The sequence below is a fragment of the Rousettus aegyptiacus genome, unplaced genomic scaffold (genome assembly GCF_014176215.1).
Source record: "Rousettus aegyptiacus isolate mRouAeg1 unplaced genomic scaffold, mRouAeg1.p scaffold_m13_p_2, whole genome shotgun sequence".
Taxonomy (NCBI): Eukaryota; Metazoa; Chordata; class Mammalia; order Chiroptera; family Pteropodidae; genus Rousettus; species Rousettus aegyptiacus.
In genome coordinates this window covers 121,792,070-121,814,368 of record NW_023416295.1, presented here as the reverse complement: position 1 = coordinate 121,814,368, position 22,299 = coordinate 121,792,070, and the positions used below count along the sequence as shown (strand labels likewise).

Genomic DNA, 22,299 nt, shown 5'->3' with positions numbered 1-22,299 from the left:
TCAGAGGTGTGTTGTATATATTTATATAAATTGAGTGGTTTTGGCTGATACTGTATTAACTTTCAATACCAAGACCATATCCTCCATATCAAAATATAAATGTGGCAAATCTGTAAATACCATATCATGTGGTAATTAGTACCAATCTTGGTGACAAGCAAAGTGGACCACCCCCTTGGTGGTATAATTTGACTGGTTTTTCCTCCAGAATATCTCCCACCAACCCAGGAGTCAATTTATTCCCTTGAGTCAAACATTCTTCTAGGCTACATTTTTAAAAATATCCTGATACCTGGGAGGTTAATGTATTTCCCTTGTCTTGTTCTTATGAATTGGGTTCTTCAGTGAATGGAAAAACTGGGCTGTGGGATATTACTACATGCTGGGAGATTCAAAAGAGAAACTTTCAAAACTAAGATAATTTTACAGGACAATTAAGACTATGACTAGTCCTTGAAACAGTACTAAAATGTCCTTTGGGATACCTATTATAATTATAATGAGATTTAAGCCTCACATAATCACTTTTCATCATTGACACTGCCTGTCATATAGATTGTTGGACAATAGACATATGCCAACAATTAGATTAAACTCCTTTTCTGACTTTTTTCTTTTATAAAGGAAACATACTAATTTTCAACTTGAATAGCTTACTTTTTAGTTTCCTGTAACACTACCACTGCCAAAAAAGGAAAGAATAAGTCATTTTGTAGTGTCTTATTTAGTATTTCTTTATAACCAGTGTTAAAGTTTTGTTAGTTTTACTGTATTCATTGTGAGTAATATTTATTTATTAGGAACCTGTTAGGTGACCAAAGGAAAAGAAAATGCATAATGGCCTTAGAGCCACTTTTATTTGCTTTCATTTTTAATTTTATTATTTTAACAGCTATGTTGTTTTTACCTGTTTTTCTCCCATATGATTGTCGATTCCATTCTTTCTTGCTATATTCTTTAAATTATATGTAGCACCAGAAGGAAGAGATGAACAATTAAGCATATATATTTTATTCTGAAGAATAGCAATTAATTAAATTAATTCTATAGCAGGTTAACAACAACTGGATTATTTGTCCTTTCACAGTATAACTTTAGAGTATTTTGTTCATTGTCATAATTTGGTACCACTAATCCCGGGTAACCATATGGCCAAAGGGTCAGATAAGAAACTGAGGATGAAAAAGCATAAATTATTGAACAGTGTTAGAATACAACTCAAAAGTGTTAATGAGGTTGTCATTACACTTGTGTTAATGAAAGACAGTGTAGTTATTACAAAATGACTAATATATTCTCAAATGTAGAAAAATTCAGTTGCAGCTAACTCAAGAGATCAACTGCTGTAGGTAAAGTCTAGTGAAGGCAGAATACTTTCAGGAATTCACCTACCTGTAATTGCTATAGATGTCAATACTGGAGATTTCAAAGCCTTTGTAATGAATCAGTGTCCAGGCCAATAATATTGTGAATTAATGTTGTTGTTTTTTTTTTAATAGAAAACTACCACAGATGTGGACAAAAATGGTCTCATGAAATCATTGTCAGCAGCCTAGTATGTTCTTTAGATTGCTATTTAATAGGTTTGGCATTTTAGCAGATATGCTTATCTTGTGTAAGGTACCACCTTTTATATGATTGGTGTTTCCCGGGTTGTGTTTATCTACATTATTAGAACGAACCTTGCTGTTTTTTTTTTTAAACGCCTACAGCACCTTGTATTCCTAGGTGGTCTCCCATCCAAGTACTAACCAGGCCCAACCCTGCCAAGATCACACGAGATAGGGCACGTTCAGGGTGGCATGGCCGTAGCACTGTTTCTTTTAAATTATCATTCATAGAGTAAACGAATGGGAGTTCATACCACATGGTGTGTTACCAATTTATAGGTTATGGGAAAACAGTTTTTAATACTTCAAAATCACTTGAATTAAATTTTTCATATCTCTGGCAAGCAAAGTAGTGCTTTCAATTTGAATGAAAAATTTCTATAGATTGGGAAAGAAATTATAATGTCTTTCTAGCTTGATTTATATAAAATTATTTCAGAGGCATTAAGTATCAATTTCTTAAAAATCTAGTTATTTTGAATGCACTGGCAGTGTTGGCTCTCTTTAAAGGAGCATGCAATGAGTCCTACTGTGAATATAAATACCCTTAATAATCTTGATTAATTGTGAGGCAATGAGGAGTAGAGTTTCTCTCTGCCTCTTATTTCAGTTATATTAACTTTTCAAAGCCTTTGTTTTCTAATCTCTAAAAAGAAAATGATAACCAATGAGTTCTCACTAATTCTTTAGAGAAAAAAATTACGTAGTTTGAATTGAGTTGATTCCATGACATTCTTAAGGTAACTATTCAAGTTGTTTGGTAAATTTAATAATATATCCTAATTGAGACCTTTAACTATACATTTACCTCAATTTCTTCTTTTTTTTTTGAAATTCGATGTTTACCTTATCTTTTTATACTTTCCCTAAATTTTCTCTTTTTCTCCTTTCATTCCTCTTTTATTTTCTGCTTCATCTCTTCCAGCTCTTTCTCTAATTTCACCTATACTTTGTTCAAAAGAAGCAGAGATGTTAGTGATAGAACCACTTGCTAACTGTCTTTCTATTAAATGAGACTGGAAATACCTTCTACTTTGGCCACCATTGCTTTTTTGCAAAGGTCAAGTCCTGCTTTCATTTCAAAATAGTTGAACAAGTTGAATTTGTGATTAGAGATTCTACTATACGAATCCACAGAATTTAGCAACCAGTATGCTCACAAAATGAGATTGCTATAAATTTGAATTTAGCAGCTAAACTTAGAATAATCATGTCTTTTCTGTTATGTGATAGAGATTGTACCACTTTTCTCAAAAGGAAGTCTTTAAAATGTGTTTACATTAATTTTTTTTTTTTTTACTTTGTCTTTTTTTTGGGGGGTAGCTTTTTTTGAAGGCAGACGCTTTGAGCTATTTTAGGTTTATGTTATCTAAATATTATTTATTGATTTATAATAATATTTGTACTGTCTACTTTTAAGGAGCATATTGCTCATGTATTTCAGCTTTTCTGTTGTAAAGAGGTATTCTTTTGACAGAAGACCTATAATGTTATAATGCTCATATCCGGGTCTTCCTAAGATGTATTTGGTATCCATGTGCTTGGTCCTTACAGTGATACAGAAGTCAGTTGAAGCATTCCTAACTGCATTGTGGGATTGATTGTAGCCCCTCAGGTAAAAAAAAAAAAAAAAAAAAAAAAAAATTTAATTTTGATATTCTTTTCAGTTGATACAAATTTAGTTACATTGTTTTATTTTAAACTAACATTCAATAAATAGTGCAAATAGGAAAGATCTCCTAAACCATTCATTATTTGGAAAACTATTGCAGTATAATGACTCCTTTCTATGAAGTATATTATATAGGAGAAAAACTCCAAAGCTATATAGTATTGCAGTTTTATTCTTTATATCTAAAAAAATAAAATATTAGGCTTCAGACCCAACTGTGCAAATTGGATTTGCTTTCCAGCCTTTACTACCTCTGTGTCATAATTTCAACACATAACATACAACTCCTGTCTCTTAAGGCAGTTACCATATGGTGTTTATGTCAGACTGGATATATTTATCTAATTTTGTGAGTTTTTTTTTTTTAGCTTCCAACACAGTTCTTGAAAGTAATACTGCTGTTGTTAAACTTTCTCCCTACAATTTTTATGCTGTTGCGATGTATCAGTTACATATTATAATCATGAAAGTCTCTTAGACTCAGATTTTCTTTGTGGCTAGGAAAGATTTTTCACAAAAACTACATAGTTATAGCTGTGACTCTATAGATCCTTAATTTGCTTTACAGTTACCACTCAGCTTGACTCTAGGTTTTTAATTATGTTCCAGCGGTGCTAGTTTTCTTGGTATAACTTAAAAGCATAACCACTTTGAGAATATACTTTCAGATATGATAGGTGATTCACTTTTTCTCTAATAGACTTTGCTTTTTCATCCCCACTAGGTTCAACACATTTGTGAAACCCTACATCATTGCCTCTGTTTAAAAGACTTCATAAGTAATAATTTAAATATGTTTAGGATGGCTTACATGTGTGGTCAATTTGGGATAACTTTATAAGAGAATAACAAAATGTGTTTTTGAGAGCTGTGTTGAAACAATATATAAAATGAAAAAATAGAAGAATATAGTCAAAAGGAAATTATGAAATATCTCAGCAGTTTTGAAGGAAAGCAGATTTAGGACTTTGTGTAAAAATTCTAGGTCAAGTAAAAAAAACAATCCTCATATAGGTTAGACTCTTAATCATTTGTTTTACAAGCATTCCTATTTTTAATTTAGTGTGGCTAATTTTGAGACTGCCTATAGCAATGCTAGACCATCTCTGCACCTCTCAAAGAAAAATAGTTTGTTTTAAAGTTTTTTTTTTTTTGAGAGACTGGATTGTGTAATAAATGTATAATGCCAAAAAAAAAAAAATCCTGCCTAATATGTAATTATAATAATTTCCCTAATTTCTACTTTTAATCATAATTTCTGGCGTACCTAGTGTCAGCCAGGACTTTACCTGTGTTATTCCTATAAGGAATAATAATCCTCACAGCAATCCTGAAAGGAAGGTATTATTATACGCAGTTTACAGAGGAGATAGTCAGGGTTTAGAGGTTGTAGTGACTTGCCTAGAGTCACATAGCTAAAGTCTGTGAATTAGCATGTCTTACTTCAAAAGCAGTTCTCGCCACTGCAACATGCTAGTGTCATGTTTTACAGAAACAATTCCCACTCCATTAAAATCCAAGCCTTACTAAAATAAAGTGAAAATAGTTTTTACACAGTTACTATTTCTATGAATAGGCATTGGGACAAATACACATACCAAAGAACTTCAAATACTGTGGAAAAAAACGTTTTGTCTATGTCTATGACCTGCAGAGCTGCATTGTATTTTTGTTATTAATCCAGCACAGTTTGAAATAGTTTACCGATTTGTAGTTTGTAATCAGAGGTTATATTATAAGCAATAGCATAATAGTTAAGAGCCCAGTCTCGAGCCAGACTTCCTAAATTCAAATTCCAGCTCTGTTATTTACTAGATGTGTGACCTGGGGCAAAATTAGTTAACCTGCTTTGGTTTCCTCATGTAAAATGGAGTTAGTAGTGTTTAACTCACAGAGTTCTTTATTAGGACTTAAAAAGCAATGTTACAAAGCACTGGCCCTGGCACGTGGTAATTGCTGGGTGGGTGTTACATAAATAAAATGTTTTGCCTTTTACTGGACAAGCACTACATATTAAGAATCTACTGTATACTCAACTGTGTCTTTGCTCTATGTGGAAGAAATCTTTAGAGGCTCTTGGGTTTTTATAGCTAGTTGAATAAACCACATACATAAAATAATACTAAATACAAGACTATATAATTAAGTACTCATGTGTCAACATTTTAGCTCCTTTTATTTGTTAGGCTTTGGGTTAGTCTCTACCCTCTTGGAGTTTACAGTTTTTCAAGGAATATAGACCTTAAATGTGCAAAGTACTGTGGAAGACAAGTACATATTAATAAGGGATCATAAAATAAAAAACCTTAGCTTAATCCTCTACTGCTCAGGTTATTATTACTATTAGTATTAAGAAAGAAAATCAGTAAAGAAATGAAAAGGCTCAATGGTGGATGCAGAACTTAAAATGGGCCTTGCTAGCTAGGTAGATTTGCATGGTTCCAAAGGATATTGGAGGGAATTTCAGGTAAAGACAACGTGAGCAAGGCATATCTGAAATATGAGGAAACCGATAGTACATTTTGGTATGTTGTGTAAAACAAGGTTGCAGGTGAGGGATTGAAGCTCATTCATGAAATTCCTTGAAAACTAAGAGTAGATTTGAAATGGCAGAAGTGTGGAATATTTTGGGAGCAAATTATGAAACTAAGGAAGATAAACCTGCAGTTATAAGCAAGATAGAGTGGAGGGATTATAAGTAGGGAAAGCTAAGATAGGAAGCTGTTGGAATTTTCCTGCTGTGAGGTCATGAAGAACTGATTAGATGAGGGTGGTCACATTTAGAAAAGGTGCTTAAATTTTGGATATTATGGGTGGAGTAAAATTTTAAAGAGTTGATAACAGCATATCGTATCTGGATGATGAATACATAGGTGTCAGCACTGTCAAAAAAGACTAATTGTGGAAATGAATCTTTGTACAATTACTGTAATGAGTAAATTTAGTTGGAAACTATTGATGTATCTGCTGTTAGACTGAACAACTGTTTAATGACCATTTGAAAATCTGTACCATTGTGACAAGTGTCATTTGCTATGGTGCAGGATTATGTGGTCTACTGTGCAGTGAAGGAGCAGTGAGGGGTGATGCCCTAGTAACCCAATCATTGTTTATCGGGGCAGGGTTGTGTGAATCATAATGAAACTACTAGTGAAGTTTCTATAGACTTTCTGGTAAGCATCATTCTGATGCATGGTCGAATTTATGCTTTGTCAAATAAAGCATTTAATTACTAGTATCTTCCACTTACACACAAAAATAAATACATATTATTAATTGGAAATAGTTCAGATTGGACATCCCAGGCAAACTACATTTAACAGTTGCTTTAAAATGCAAATAAGCATAACATTGAGGTCTGCCAGTGGATATGTTCCCCCCCTTAATTTGCATATCATGTAATTTTAAACGTCAGGGAGGATGCTTTTTTATTTGAAAACTCGTTCTGCAAGAAATGGTGTTTCATCACCAATACCATATAGGATAGAAACAAAAAGACAGTTATGTAATCTTTAATTTGCAACGAGTTTCTTGGCTGAGAGTATCTGTTATTAAAATTTTTATTGTGCTGGTTTAAGGGGGAAAACCTTACTTTTCCAAAAAGGAAATATCCAGGGATGCCCCTTATTCGTAGTTGCTGCATTTTGAAGTCTGGACCTTAGCCCTATGGCTTCCTTGAAAGAATCAAAGTCTCTACACACAGTCCCAAGTTTGAACTCTCTCCAATTCCTCCATTCCTTCCTTTTGTTATATGTAGTGTGGGTGTTCAGGAGAGTGATGACTAATAGGATTGTCAGATTTAGCAGATAAAACACACAGGTCGTCCAGTTAAATTTGAAGTTCAGATAATTTTTTTTTTTTGATACGGAGGACATATATACTAAAAAATTATTCGTTTATCTGAAATTCGAACTTGACGTTCTGTATTTTATCTGACAAGCCCTGCTTACTTTTTCTTTAAAATGATTTGTAAACTTACTCCAAAAAATTCCTAAATGGGAGAAAAAAGTAACTTGTCTGGGCCGGCAGCAGACAAGGCTTAGGGAAGTAAGTCGGCCCTTCTCCCAAACTTGGCCTTTAAGAAAAAAAAAAAACAACCCACAAGTCCCAGGAGCCTGAGCATTAAAGCGAGCTGTGCAGCAGCTTTCCCGCCGGTTTTCTGCGGAATGTAGCTCGGTGGCTACGCTGGGGGTGGAGCGCATAGGGCTGTGTCCTAGCCCGATAGGAAAGGAGATGCCGGAACCTTTAAACCCAAGACAGACTACAACGTGTCTACTCAGACGGCGGTGAGTGCCGCCATTTTCTTTGCGGGCAAAGACCGGGAGAAGTTAGGGGCTCCACTTTGCCCCGTTAAGCGGATTGGGAGTCAGAGCCCGCGCCCTCATCACTTCGGTGACGTGTTATCGACTCTCCCGCTCCGTTTGGGGGCTGATTTCTAGTGACTCGTTGAAGCTTGCCAAGGCGGGGAAAGCAGACGCCGCTTCTGTCCCGGATGTAAGATGGCGGCGTTGGGGGGGGCGGCCCGGCGGGGCAGTCACGTGTTGGGGAGTAGCGCGCGAGCCTCCTTAAGTGATCTCTATGGTTCGTCCGGGCGCACAGGAGCAGCAGAGCGCGAAACGGGTCGTGTGTCCTCGCGCGCGCGCGGAGCCGCCGCTACAGCTACTCGTCCCGCCGCCCTGCCCGGTTTCAGTTCTCGGGGTGTTTGTTGGTTTTATTCTCGCCTCCTGCGGAGGTGTACCGGATTACCCCGCAGGGTCCTGGAGAACATGTGGCTGGGGACATCTGGGCTGTGCCTGCGTTTCTTATCGCAGCGCCGGAGCCGGTGTTCGCCTTCGGGAAGCGCCCGGGTGTTCATCTGCGCGAAGAGCCGACCCGGCGACGATGTGGGGCGCGGGGAGCCTGTGGGGGCCCGGCCGCGCCCAGCCCCCACCGCCGGCCCGGGGCGGGGAGGGGCGCGGACGGCGCAGCCCGGAGACGTGGCGGGAGCGCGGCGGGAACGGCCCGCAGCTCCTGGCGGGCGGGCGGGGATCGCGGGAGCGTCGCTCGCTGCCTCTCGGGGCCGGTCTGGATCCAGCTGGCGTCTGGCTGCGCTTTTTCTGCCCATTTCCTGCTTTTGAGCGGCCGAGGGAACGAGCTTCTCTTGGGGAAGGGAGGGAGCGGCTGCGGCCACCGGGACCCCGCCGCACGTCTTCTCTTTCCAAAGCGGGCGGTTACGCGGAGAACGCCCGGTCGGGTCGGGGACCGCAGGAGCTCCCGGGGCGCGGCGCTAGGCGGGGTCTCCGGGCGGGCGCGGGGCGGCGGGCAAGGGCAGGGGCGCCGGACGGACGTCGGCGGCGGAGGAAGGATGGAGGAGCGCCGGAGCCGTGTCACTCAACCTCAGCGTGGTCCGGCGCCTTCCCGACACCATGGCCCTGGCTGAGGTAGTAGTTTGTGCTGTTGGTCGGGTTGTGACATTGCCCGCTGTGGAGATAACTGCGCAAGCTACTGCCTTGCTAGTGCTGGTGATGCTCAGCACCGCGGAGGACAATGGCTGGGAATCCCCTTTGTTTTCCGGGGCGCGGGGACAGCCCGCCGAGCCCCTGCGCCCGGTCGGCGCGGCCACCTGGGAGACCGTTAGTTTAAGATTTTCCCTGAGGGAGGAAGGAATTGCGGGGAGAGGGATGGACGGGGACGTTTTAAAAACGGGGGAAAGCGCTAAGCCGTTTAGTTCGCTTTTTACTCTTGAAGGAAGGAGTGAAATTGTGTAAGATAATGACACAGACAACTTTTCCACTTCAATTTTAACTCTTCTTTCAGTAGTGGATGCAGGATTTCGTTTGTACCTGTTTTACTTGATGCTTTAGCTGTAGGTCGGAGTAGAGCGAAACTATCTTGTGCTGAACTGTAGTAGACCCATTAATTATAAAGTTTATGTCGTAAAACATTTTAAGTCTGGCTTTTGATATGTTTCCTCGGTAAATTTAAGAGTTTTTTTTAAATGTAAATCTAAAGCAATTTAACTTTTTTATTTAAACTTTGTTTTGCAACTCTTTGAATGAGATTGAATTTATAGTTAAATGCACTACTGAGATTTTTTATATTTGCAAATAAATCGTTTCTATAGTGTTCTGAGTGTTTTTTCTTTTTAGTTTAATTTGGGGGGCTTAAATTCTTTGGTGTGGTGGGTTTTTTTGCCTTTGGTTCTCATGATAATTTTTAATTTATATCATTTTATCTATGCATTACATTTTAGTATGGACGGAAAGGATCTAGGTATGGGTTCTGGATACTTTGGTTTTAAAATCCAGTAATGTTGAGGTATCATTACTCCAAATAGGAAAATAAAATTTTGATAAAGAAAATTTAATTTGTATAGCTAACGAAATGACTTGGTATTTTAAATACACTGAAGTTTGTCGTGGTGGAAAAGAAGGTAATCGTATCTTGTCTTTTAATTTCGCTGAGATACATCAGTTATCAATTTTTAGAACTTAAACTGACCTGGTTTTGATTTGTGGAGAATAATTAGCTGTGAATGTAATCACAGTTTTCTGTGGTTTAAATTTTGATTCTTAATTGGAAAAAATTCTTAGCGACTCTTTACTAAGAAGAAGGCACATATAAAGGAGAAAATTTTAAAGAACCCACTGAATTCCTTTTGTCCCCTTCAATAGGAGTCAGATGCATTTGTAATTCAAAAGTGATCTAATAAGTGCATTGATTTGGTTTGGTTTAGCTTTGAGCGATAACCTTACTCAGTCTGATCTCATCTGGATGGAGCTGCCTCATTGTGGAAAGGACAGTTAAGAACCTTATGTTGAATCTTAAAATGAAGAAAATACTTAAGTGTTGGCTCTTTGAGTTTGCTCTTCTTGATATCAAAGAACAAAGTAAATTCAGAACTTTATTAAATGCCAGTTCTTTTAAATGATGAAAATCTCAGGATGTTATTTTCAATTTTGGTTTTCAGAGAAACTAATTATAAAATTCTCATTGTACTGTAAAAACTCAATTTCCAAAACATTGTATTCAGCAAGCCAAGCTAATCCTCATCCCACAGACGTCATTTTCTTTCCTACTACACTAACATTTTATAGAGGATCAACAGTTGTTAATCTGTACCCCCAAAGTATTACACATTCTGCCAATACTTTACTGAACTTCAATGGATCAGCCGATAGGAAGCTATGCTATGTAGATGACGTATCCATAGTTTATCCTTGGCTTTTAAAGTAGATTTTATCCAAAACTATATATCGCCCACATAAGAATATTTTTGAGTTGTTGGATGTAAAGGTACTTCCATTTTATTCTTGTTTGCTGAGTTATAAGCAGAAATACTGGCCCAGACAGCTTTTTAGTATCATAGTTATAGTCATGCTTTAATATTCAGTTTTAAAAATGTATCAGCCTTTCCCTTTTACATTTCTCTATATACTGGTGAATTCTATTACCTAATGAACATTTTTACTGTTGACAAGATGAATTTGTATTATTAAAAATGTAATTTCTAATCTTGGTATTTTTGACATTTATTTGGCACAATTAACTTTTTTGTTAAAGATCTATTATGGTGTGAGTTAGCAAAAAGCCACTAATAGAAAAGAATAAGTCAGTATTTTGAGTCCCCTTCTCAGTACGAGACCAAATAAAAGCTGTATTATGGTAATGTTTTAATTTAATCTTTAATTACTGGAAATACAGATGATGTATATGGCAGGGGTCCCCAGCCCCCAGTCTGTGGACCTATACTGGTCTACGGCCTTTTTGAACTGAGTCGGACAGCAATAGGTGAGCAGCAGGCAAGCTAGAGAACCTCCATCTGTATTTGCAGCCGCTCCCCAGCACTAGCATCACTGCCTCAGCTCCACCTCAGATCATCAGGCATTAGATTCTCATAGCACCAGTCCCTGATGTCAAAAAGATGGGAATTGCTGGTATATGGGATACCTGGAGAAGATTTTTGGGGACCACAGTTTTGCTTCATGCCCCAAAGTGAGAGTTCCTGGTTGTTAATCTTATATATAAAAACTTCATAAACTATTTAAATAAAAAATTACCTTTTGGCAGGTAGGCAAGACTGACCAGTCAGGGTGGACTTAGGACATATGTCTTATAGAATAGCTCCAAAACAATTATCACCAAAGGAACCTGACAGCAGGGATTAGCTTTTCAGTGTAAAGGAACATGGTGCCAAGAAAGCTGTGAGATTTCTACATAACTACACATTCTCTCCCCCTATCGTTTATTACACCATACCTCCTCCATAATAAAGAAACCTGGGTGGTACTATTATTTTACTTCCCCCATTGAACATTCTATAATTTCTGCAACAAAAGGGAAGTAGCACAATTGTCTTCAAAGCGAATTAGGCCAGATCAGTAATACCCAGTAGAATTATGTCCATTGTCATAAAATTTTAAAAATCATAGGTGCCACTGATGTGTAGATAATTAAGACAAAAATATAACAATCACCTGAATGTCTAATGCCATTAATTGTTTTTATTAGATTATCGCTTAGGCACCATGGGAGAGCAATAATTGTATGGCTAGGTTACCGCCCCAAAGGAAAACACAATTAGAAAAGATCTAGCATGACATGTGGATGGATCAGGAAAACATTTAGTGATCTACTTGACCTTTGAGACCTGACAGGAAGAGGGTGGAAGCTGAGGGGAGAGAGGTATGGACCTCTTAGAATAGATCATGCAGCTTCGAGAGGTCTCTTGATTATGCTTGTAGCCTCTAGTAGTCTAAAAGTGGGTAGGCAGGCTAAAAGTGGAATTGAGATCTAGGAGATGAGCAATACAATTGTAGTTGATAGTGAGAACTCTGGGTGGCTTACATTTTAATCTTGTAATATCTGCTACTAATATACTGGAGTGTTATTTGAATTTGTTTTAACAAATACTACTAGTTCCACATGGAATGTAGTATGCTTTCTTATCTCAAGTTGAATAACATAAATATATATACAAATATATATATATGGAATTGTGCCACACAGACTTCTGGCTACTAAATTTGTAAATAGGCTCCTTTTACACTGCGTCATTGACATCGAACAGTACAAATTTGGTCTTTTAATTATATATGGACAAGACTAAGATAAGAGCCTTGTATTGATATTAAAGGATAGGTTTCTAGTTCTCGTTATTCAACCTCAAATAACACATTCTGAAAATATTTACTTTTAGTCAGGTTTCAAATTCTGTTCCATTCAAATATAATCGAGAGTGTTTTGTCTTGGGAGTCAACGTTTCTCAGAAGACCACATAGTGTCAAATGTCACTGAACTTAAATTAGGGAATAAAAAGTGCCCATGGACTTTGGTGATTTGGATCATATAATGCTGCATTTTCTGTTAAAGAGATTTTCTAACTGCTCTTTGGTTGAATAACAAACCACAATTATGTGCATTTCATACTACTTTGGACATAACTAACAAAAGTTAAGATTCAGAGGTTGCTATTTCAATATTCTGCATACTTAAAAGCCCTCATTAAACAAAAGATATATATAATAGTAATACTATATATAGATGTATACATAAGAGTAATATTGATATAATGTTACCCAAATAGCAGAAAGAACTAAGCTCTTTAAAAAAACATACATAAGCAAGCAGAAATATATTTTCCTGTTCTTTAGAAATAAATTTACGTACTATTTAATAAGACTGAGTGAATAGAATAAGAATCCTATCTACTTTTAGTTTCTTTTTTAGTGAATGAAATGCATACAGAATATGTTCCAGATAAATCCATTCATTTTATTAAGTATATTGATTACCTATTATATACCAGGCACTGGGGATACATAGTTGACTAAAATGAACAAATCTCCCCATAATTCAATGTACATCCTATTGGGAATACATTTGTTTATGATAACAGTGTAGTGAACACTATCCATGGGTCACTTGGGTTGTTTTCATACCTGAGTTCCACTCAGGTACCTACTTTAGAGCCCTTGCTCCAGAACCACTCATGGTATTGTGGGTAAGCCATTTTCCTAACCATTTTTGTTGCAATTGTACCAGCATTTAAAAAATTATAATTGTTTAGTTTCACTAGAGGATCACAAAATGTGGCGTCTGGTTATGTACAATCTTTAGATTTCTTCACAAGGTAGTCAGATATCATACGTGACATTTTGTAAACATAAAAATTCAAGGAAGCAAGAGTGCCCCTGAATATGGTGTTGAGCTGGCTCATGGAATGCACCTCCCTAGAGCAGAAGTGTCAGGTTATTGTGGTACAAGCAATGAAGAACCAGTTTTAAACCTTTCCAAGGACTGAGTACGGGGGAGAGATTCAAGTATTTATCTTGCCTTACACAAATTACACCTTAGGGTAACTAAATAGTTGTGAGGAAGATTTTGTTAAAAATACAGACAGTATGATAGAAATAGGACATTAGCATTTTACAACAGCTAATGAAATAATCAAGCTAGGCCTCCTCAATGGCTGTTAGGACTGTTAAGTGAAATGCCGATGGGGAGCAATTTAATGCATGGATCCATCAGACTACACCTGAACCTGCTGATCAGCCTTAACACTACAAAGATAGAGACAACTAGATATTCCGTGCCTCCTGAGGTGATAGAAAGGAAGTACAGAACACCATTCGTGAAGTTCAGATAATTGAACTTGACTCTCCTCAAGCTTCTATATCTGACTACCAGTTTATAAGTAATTTAAGATACAGAGGAAAACGTTAAATCACAGAGTGCAATTAGCAAAATCCACACTGGAAAATTCCACAGGACAAATGGCATGACTTGAAAAAGAAAGGTAACTAATAAACTAAAATGGACTTTTTTTTTAATTACAGCTCTTGTAGTAATTTACTGTAGCTCTCTAATATACTGTTGCCCCTTGAACAATATGAGTTTAAACTGTGGGAGTCTACTTAAATGTGGATTTTTTTTCAGTAAACATACACTCAGTCCTTTGTATTCCCAGATTTCCATCCTGGAGTTCAACTGTGAATGGAAATAATATTTTCTGTCCACCATTGGGGATCCTCAGATGCAGTAGGCCAACCATATGTGTTGATCTACACCGTTTTTATATAAGGGACTTGAGCGTCTGCAGTTTGGTATCCACTTGGGTTCCTGGAACCGGTCCCTTATGGATACTGAGGGATGACTGGAGTTAAGTTTTTGGAAAGTCAAAAGTTATGCATATATTTTGGGCTGTGTGGGAGTCAGCGTCCCTAATCCCCATGTTCAAGATTCAACTACACACATAACATGGGAAATACGTAATTATTAACATGTCACATTAAGACCAAGAAGTGCTAAATAGGAAAGATGTGGAGGATAAACAAGTTTCTGTGTACGTTTTTTTCTAGGATGGTTCTTTTTTGGTTCTGCAGTATCCAAATACATTTTTTTAAAAAAACTTTTGTGAACTACAGGGCATCTTCAAATATTCCATATGAAGAGATGACTGGTATCAACATCTGATTCGTACTCATAACTGACACTTCTGTGGAGAGCACCTAAGATGTTGTGGGCTGAAATCATTACTTAGTGAACTTGAGATTTTCAACCTTACTCCCATATCTCTTTTTTTTTGTAATTAACAGATTAACAACTCATTCATTATGACTTATTTCTCTCTGCCCTTCATCTCATTAGTTCAGGTATCACCTTGTATATTCAACCCATTCTGTTTGCCTTTTTATTTTTAAATTGAGCTATAATTGACAGCATATTAGTTTCACTTGTACAACATAATGATTTGATATATGTATATATTGCAAAATCACCATAATGGTTCTACTTAACGTCCGTCATCATACATAGTTAAAACATTTTTTTCTTGTGATGAGAACTTTTAAGATTGACTCTTAGCAACTTTTAAATATACAGCACAGTGTTAACTATATTCGCTGTGCTGTACCTTAACTTTTTTTCCCATACCTTATTTTTTTTATAACTGGAAGTTTGTACCTTTTGACCCTTTAACTCATTTCACACCCCTGCCATCCACCCCTGCCCCACTTCTGTCTGGCAACCAATACTCTGTTCTCTGTATCTGAGTTCAGGTGTTCGTTCATTTTTAAGACTGCACATATAAGTTACGTCATAGGGTATTTGTTTTTCTCTGACTTATTTCACTTAGCATAATGCCCTTAAAGCCCATCTATGTTGTCGCAAATGGCAATATTTCATTGTGTGTGGTTTATCACATTTTTTTTTTATCCATTCATCCATCAGTAGACATCAGTAGGTTTCTATATCTTGGCTATTGTAAATAATGCTACAATGAATATGGGGGTGCATTTATCTTTTAGAGTTAGTGTGTTTGTTTTCTTGAAATAGGCTTAAAGAGATTCAGGCATCCAATTGCAATACGTAGGACTTGTTTTAACCCTGATTTAATCAAATCCAACTGCAAAAAAATATATATGAGACAACTGGGATAATTTAAATACTGACAATATTTGAAGTTAAAGAATTGTTAATTTTCAATAATGGTTATGTTTTCTTAAAAAATCCTTTTAGGATATGCATTCTAAAGAATTTATCAATGAAAAGATGATCCCTAGAATGTGCTTCATAATTCAAAATAATTCATGAGATAGAGGGTGCATGTACCTGGATAGGAGAATACTGAAAGAAAATTGTTCTTGTGTTGGTGTTTGTTGAGCCTGGGAGATGGGTACATGGAGGCTCTTTATACTATTCCACTTTTGGTATGTTAGGAATGTTTCATAATAAAAACTAAAAACAACAAACAACAATCAAAACAAGAGAAAGAAAGAATCTTGTGGTTGAGAGAGAACCAAAGGGAAGAGTGAGAACCCATACAAAACCACACAAAGATTAATAGGATGCATAAATGGGTATTTTCTATTTAACTCTGGGATTTAAGTTGTCTTAGAGGAATATTAAGGATAATTACTATTGTATAGATGCTACAACTACCAGTATCTTTAGTATCCTCTGGTGACTATCCATGAACCCCGCGGAGTTCGTTAGGCTTGACTTGACTAAATCTTCCTTAAACTCTTCCTGATTCTGCGTTATAACCCCTTCTTTGTTAATTTTCTCATTACCATTTTATTTTAGGGAATTAAAGCTTCCATTTCCAAGGTTTGGAATTCTCCAGTAGTCAAGTCAGACCATAAATAGGTATGCAAAAAGCTAAAAGGTCTTCTACCACTCCCAGGAAATCACACGCCCAAGCAAAACATATTATCCCAAAAGTTAGCATGCAAGTTTCAAAATGACCCGTTGGCATTTTCATCTGTTGTTCTTTTTTCCTTTATCATGTCCCTCTTTTTGCTTTTTAAAAAAAAAATTAATAGAATAATTTTTATCTTTACGTGACTTTGGTAAAAATATTCCCCTTCTCCAAAAATCATGGTCAGTTGGATGTGTAAAGGTAGTTGTCATTAGCTGTGAGGTGTTATGTATTTTTCTAATGTAAGGAGAAGTAAGCCAGAAAAATAAGGTGGTGGTCTCATAGGTACATATGTGGTTTGTGCACTGTGAAAGCTGTTGGGAGGAGTTAAGATGATGAAATGCATGCAGTTGAGCTAGGCTAAGTAGAAAGTCATGTTGGAAAATAGATGGAGTTTTGAAGTGCTAAGAAAATGATTTAATGAAACTGGGACTGTAAAATTCCTAGAAAGATACGGGCTTATTTCTTCCAGAATTTAGGAGCTCTAGGAGTAGAAAAGAGCAAGAACAAGAAGAGATTAACTTGAACACCAGAGCTGCACTGCTGGGTGAACTTGGAGAAAAGGGTTGGTTTTCAGTAATAATGTAAAAGGATCTGGGATCATTCACTCAATTTTTTTTTTTAAAACAATTGTTAATTTGTGTGTTTATTAAGTATCAAAATGAAAAAGAGCTTTTCTATTTGAGGAAATAAACATGTATATAAATAATTGAAAACAATAAAACAAGTGCCATTTAGATCTATATACAGGAACATGCTATGGGGATGCGGAACACTGAGCAATTAATTTCCATCATGAACGGGATCATTACAAAAGACAGGAATAAACATGTTTTAACTATAACAAGAGTGAATAAATGGATATTTCTGGATGTAAGAACAGCATGAAAAAAGCTATGGATACATGAAAAGGCATGGACTATCAAGAAGCATATATATATGTTATATAGGAATCTGGGGTCAGGAGCATGGACAGGGGGATAGACAGAGGCTCGAAACGTGGTTATGGGCTAGATCATGAGTGACTTGCAAGAGTAAGGCGTTTTGACTATTTTTTTATTGAGGTATAATTGACATGACATTAGTTTCAGGTGTACCATATAATGATATGGTATATGTATATATTGCAAATTGATCACCATGTTAAGTCTAGTTACCATCCATAATCACACATTGTTATAAATTTTTTTCTCGTGATAACTTTTAGGATCTACTCTATTAGCAACTCAAATATATGATACAGTATTGTCAACTTTAGTCACCATGCTGTACATTACATCCCATGACTTACTTATTTTATAACTGGAAATCTGTACCTTCTGACCACCTTCACTCATTTTGGCCAACCCCCACCTCCACCCCTTGCCACTGGCAGCCACCAGTCTGTTCTTTGTATCTGTGAATTCATTTTTGTTTTTGTTTTTTAGATTCCACATATAAGTGAGATCATAGATATTTGTCTTTATCTGACTTATTTCACTTAGCATAATTCCCTTAGGTTCCATCTATGTTGTAGCAAATGGCCAAGAGTTTGTTCTTTTTTATGGCTGAATAATATTGTATGTGCACACGTGCGCACACGTGTGTGTGTGCATCTCAACATTTTCTTCATCCATTGATAGACACTTAGGTTGCTTCCACATCTTGGCTGTGTAAATAATGCTACATTAAACATGGGGGTACACATATCTTTATGAGTTAGTGTTTTTATTTCCTTTAGGTAAATGCCTATAAGTGGGTTTGCAGGATCATATGGTAGTTCTATTTTTACTTTCTTGAGGAACCTCCATACTGAACCTCCATACTGCACCAATTTACATTCTCACCAAAGGTGCATGAGGGTTCCCTTTTCTTCACACCCTCACCAACACTTACTTTTTTTTTTTTTTTGTAATTAGTCTTTCTAACAGATGCAAGATGGTATCTCATTATGGTTTTGATTTGCACTTCCCCTATGATTAGTGATGTTGAGCACCTTTTCATGTAGCTGACCATTTGTATGTTTTCTTTGAAAAGATATCTTTGTGAATCCTCTGCTCATTTTAAAATTGAATTATTGTTTGTTTTTTGTTTTTGCTATTGAGTTGTATGAGTTCTTTATATATGTTGGATATTACCCCTTACTGGATATATGATTGGCAAATATTTTCTCTAATTTATTAGGTTGCCTTTATGACTTTTCTTTAGGAATAAGAAACAATTATGGTTTTTGAGGAGAGAAGTTATACAAGGGGCAAAGAAAATTGAACTTGTAAAACTTTAGGGAGGTGGTAGAGGAAGAAGGATTATTCATTGTGAGATGAGAATGTTGGTAGGCAGATAGAGGAAAAATGAGAGGAAATGTGGAGATTAGAGATTGACTGTATAATAGAAAAGGAAAAGGAACAAAGTCCTTTTTTTATTTTAGTATCTATTTTGTAAGGAAAATCTATATAGTAAAAGCATCCTAGAGGTATGTTTGCTGTTCTGTCTATGGTAACCATCTGCAAACACATTCAAATGTGCTTTAAAATAGGGCCAACGTTTTCTATAAAGGGCCAGATAGTAAATATTTTAAGGCTTTGCGGGCCACATATGGCCTCCTCTATTGCGTATGCTGCTGCTGCTTCTTCCTCTTTAAAAACATAAAATCACTTTCAGCTCATGGGCCGTACTAAAATAGGCCATAGGCTACATTTTGCCTGCAGGCCATAGTTTGCTGACCCCTGTTTTAGAACATGGCTTTTTTGTCCTGATGAAACATTTGGTGTTTTCCTTCCCTTTTCTCTCTTGCTTCTTTTTCTTTTCTCCTCTTTTTCTCTCTCATCTTCTCCCCTATCCTTCCTCCCTTTCCTCTTTCCTCTCATTGAAGAAAGAAATAGATCTTTCTTGGAGAATAAAAAGTTGGAATACTTTAATACATTTGACTGTATGTGACCCCTGACCTGCTTTTGACTATCATCACTCAGATTTGTGACTATAACTGCCAACCATTTGGGGCCATAGGGTATAGCATAATTTCAACAACAGTTCTTAGGCCTTTCTTTCTGTCTTTTCTTTTACCTTTTTTACAACTGTGGTAGTTTAAAAACATATATGCAAATTATTTGACACTTTTTTCATGGAAAAAAAAAGTTTATGTTCCTTTCTCTTGAACTTAAGCAACATTTGTGACTGACTCAACAAATATAGAATGTGACAGAAGTCACTTTGCAATTTCTTAGACAGGATCATAAAAGGTGACAGAGCTTCTGTCTTCCCTTCTCCCTCTATGACATGTACTTTTGGAGCTCTAAGCTGCCATGTAAGTACAACTACCCTGAAGCTTCCATGCTGAAAATGCCATGGGGAGATCACATAGAGTTAGGGAGAGATGTTGGAGGAATCCCAGCTGTTCCTGCCCCCAGCTATTTAAGTTTTCCCAGATCAGGTGCCATATAGATGAAAGAGCAAGTCTTCAGATGATTCCAGCGTCAGCTACCATCTGGCTGCAACCTCATGAGACACCTCATGCAAGAACCATCTAGTTAAGCTTAGTCAGGCCCCAGAACCATGAGAGAGGATGATAAAATTGTGGATTTTTTAAATTAAAGTTTTGAGGTGATTAGTTAGCAATAGATAACCACAACTGATTTGGGGACCTGGAAATTGAGGGTTAAAATAACAAAACCTAAAACATATGACAGTGACTTTGGAACTGAGCTATAAGCATAACTTGAAAGGGTCTTGAAAAGATTAGTAGCAGAAGTCCAATGGCTCTTGAGGTTAACAGTAGGGATTAAAGGAAAGCGAGGGAAAAATTATTAACACGGGAGGAAAAACCCTGGTTAATAAAAAATGTTACCTGTGATAATGTACAAATAGAAAATATACCTAATGAACTGATGGATTGGCCTGATGAGTTTTCAGGTTAAAGGTTAAAAGCTTCCTGGTTTCTCTTAGCTGTATATCATAAAATACAGATAATGATGAGCTTTAAAAGAAATCACTCAGTGTTCAGGCAAAATTTAGAGGAAATATACAGGAGTCAGGAATTTCTGAGTTAGAAAATAAAACCTTTTTCTGGAGATCGGTCTCTCCCAGTCAGATATTCCCAAACTCAACTAAAGGACTTAGGACAAAAGTCAGATTCACAGCCCTATTATAAAAACTTCCCAGGGTAAAGATGAAGCTAAGAATATGATTGTAAAAGTCTTTATTAAGACCCCAGAAGAATTTAAGGTGATTCCTTCTGAGTCCTTGCAAAAAGACAAAAGTTTTAGACAGTAGGAATTCTAAGAATATTAGAACATTGATCCACAGCAGCTTTATAGGGACCCCCAGGTAGAGAAGATTTGTTGATGTGGATTTTGTCTAATGAAGTAAACCCCAAGAAGATCAGTAAGGTTCATAGGAAACTTACAAAGCTTTTAAGAGAATTATACTTGTAAAAATATTGCTGTTTGGACTAAAGGAACATAGATGGCTTCAAAATGAAAAGCTTTTAGATCCTGGAACTTCCTAGGCAGGAAGTAGGCACATCAAACTACTGAACTTAAAATATGGACTATATTTTATAGAATAGGAAGGATAATTCAGAGGATGGAGCCAAGAGCTGAGGAGAATTACTGCCAGTAGTAGAAGTAATCAAGGAATAGGCAATATGTGGCCAGCTAGATTTGCTGGACCAGAGAATGCCTTTTACTTTCTCTTTTTGAGCGATAGTGTTTATAATTGTTATATTATGCCTATCTCACCATATATATTTGGTGTGTGTGAGACAGATGATTTGTCTATAATTCACAGGTTTTTAGACCAAGAAGATGGTACTTTTCTTCTAGGAAGAGGTACTTTTCTCATTGCTTCTCTTCCTTATTTTTTAAAAAAAACTTTAAATCACATAGTAAAACAAAAAATATATATACAAATGTAGCTTGGATGACTGTAAAGAAGCACAACAATTCTCTGTCCTCTAGAATTTCATATGTTGGTATATGTTAAGTACTTAGCACAGGGCCTGCCTGGTGTGTAATCGTTTTTTAAAATAATGGTTTTCTTTGTCATCATCTTTACTTATGGAATCCAGTGCCTTCATGCTGACCAGGACTCTTTGCCCCTACAACCCCCTCCTTCATGCCGTCCCCCCCCCCCCCACCCCACCCCAGGCCTCTTTATATGCTGAAGACATTTTCTGGCTTTTTATTGTCATCTAAACTCTGAACTTGCCTACTTCACTTAAACAAACAAACAAACGCACAAACAAAAACCAGCAACTAGATAGTTAATATGAATAATGCGAAAGAGTTAACACAAAAATTTCACTTGGATGATAGCAAGAGCAACTTTCAATATTTATCCTGCAGAGTAAGCAGAAATTTCAAGCCCTTTTGTAGGCCACTTGAATCTATTTTAGGTTAAGACTCTTAACTTGATGCTCAAGTCATGATATTTATGTCCCATACTAATGGAGAGTTACCATTTTTAAAGGACACAATATAGTGTAGAAAATGGTGCTAAAAGCCATCCTGGTACCTCACCACATTATGGGCCATCATAATGTGGCCCATAAGCTCCGGGGGATGGGTCAAATGTATCTCATCGCCTCTTCCCCAGCATTTTGTTTAGGATTCTAATTTAATTAAAACTGTAATGTTAATAGCAATGTCGAAGTGGAAAACCTAAAAGAAAGTGGGTTTTGAAGGAAGGGGTACTGGAAGACAGAAGGGAAGTTTTACCTGAATTGTTTGCCTTGGAAAATAAATGTGCTCATGCGCTGATGTGAGTCAGTGAATATGTGTACAGTTGACCCTTGAACAACATTGGTTTGAATTGTATGGATCCTCTTATGCATGAGATTTTTTCAGTAAATACTGTAAGTA

General features: G+C 36.7%; 2 protein-coding genes and 1 long non-coding RNA gene across 4 annotated transcripts in view; 2 read left to right on the top strand and 1 right to left on the bottom strand.

The window, feature by feature from the left end:
* The window catches only part of PPM1H (protein phosphatase, Mg2+/Mn2+ dependent 1H), a 292,075-nt gene that overhangs the window by 31,789 nt on the left and 237,987 nt on the right, over positions 1 to 22,299 (bottom strand). Inside the window, exon 10 of one of the 2 annotated variants that reach the window (XM_036237706.1) lies at positions 1,469 to 3,220. The exons of the other annotated variant lie outside the window; for it this stretch is intronic. Within the exon in view, the coding sequence (XP_036093599.1) occupies positions 2,980 to 3,220 (241 nt within the window). The 3' untranslated portion in view covers positions 1,469 to 2,979. Of the gene's footprint in view, positions 1 to 1,468; positions 3,221 to 22,299 lie in introns of those variants that run through there. 2 annotated transcript variants of the gene reach the window in all.
* The window catches only part of LOC118613827, a 92,927-nt gene continuing 73,861 nt past the window's right edge, over positions 3,234 to 22,299 (top strand). The window contains exon 1 of the long non-coding RNA XR_004955935.1: positions 3,234 to 7,568. This is a non-coding gene — a long non-coding RNA (uncharacterized LOC118613827). The remainder of the gene's footprint in view (positions 7,569 to 22,299) is intronic.
* Positions 7,565 to 10,663, top strand: LOC118613826. Its single transcript, XM_036237708.1, has one exon. The coding sequence runs from the start codon at positions 7,861 to 7,863 to the stop codon at positions 8,704 to 8,706; it is 846 nt and encodes a 281-aa protein (XP_036093601.1). The 5' UTR covers positions 7,565 to 7,860; the 3' UTR covers positions 8,707 to 10,663.

Coding starts and splice junctions, on each gene's coding strand:
- LOC118613826 (XM_036237708.1), top strand. CDS start 7,861: ATGGTTCGTCCGGGCGCACAGGAGCAGCAGAGCGCGAAACGGGTCGTG.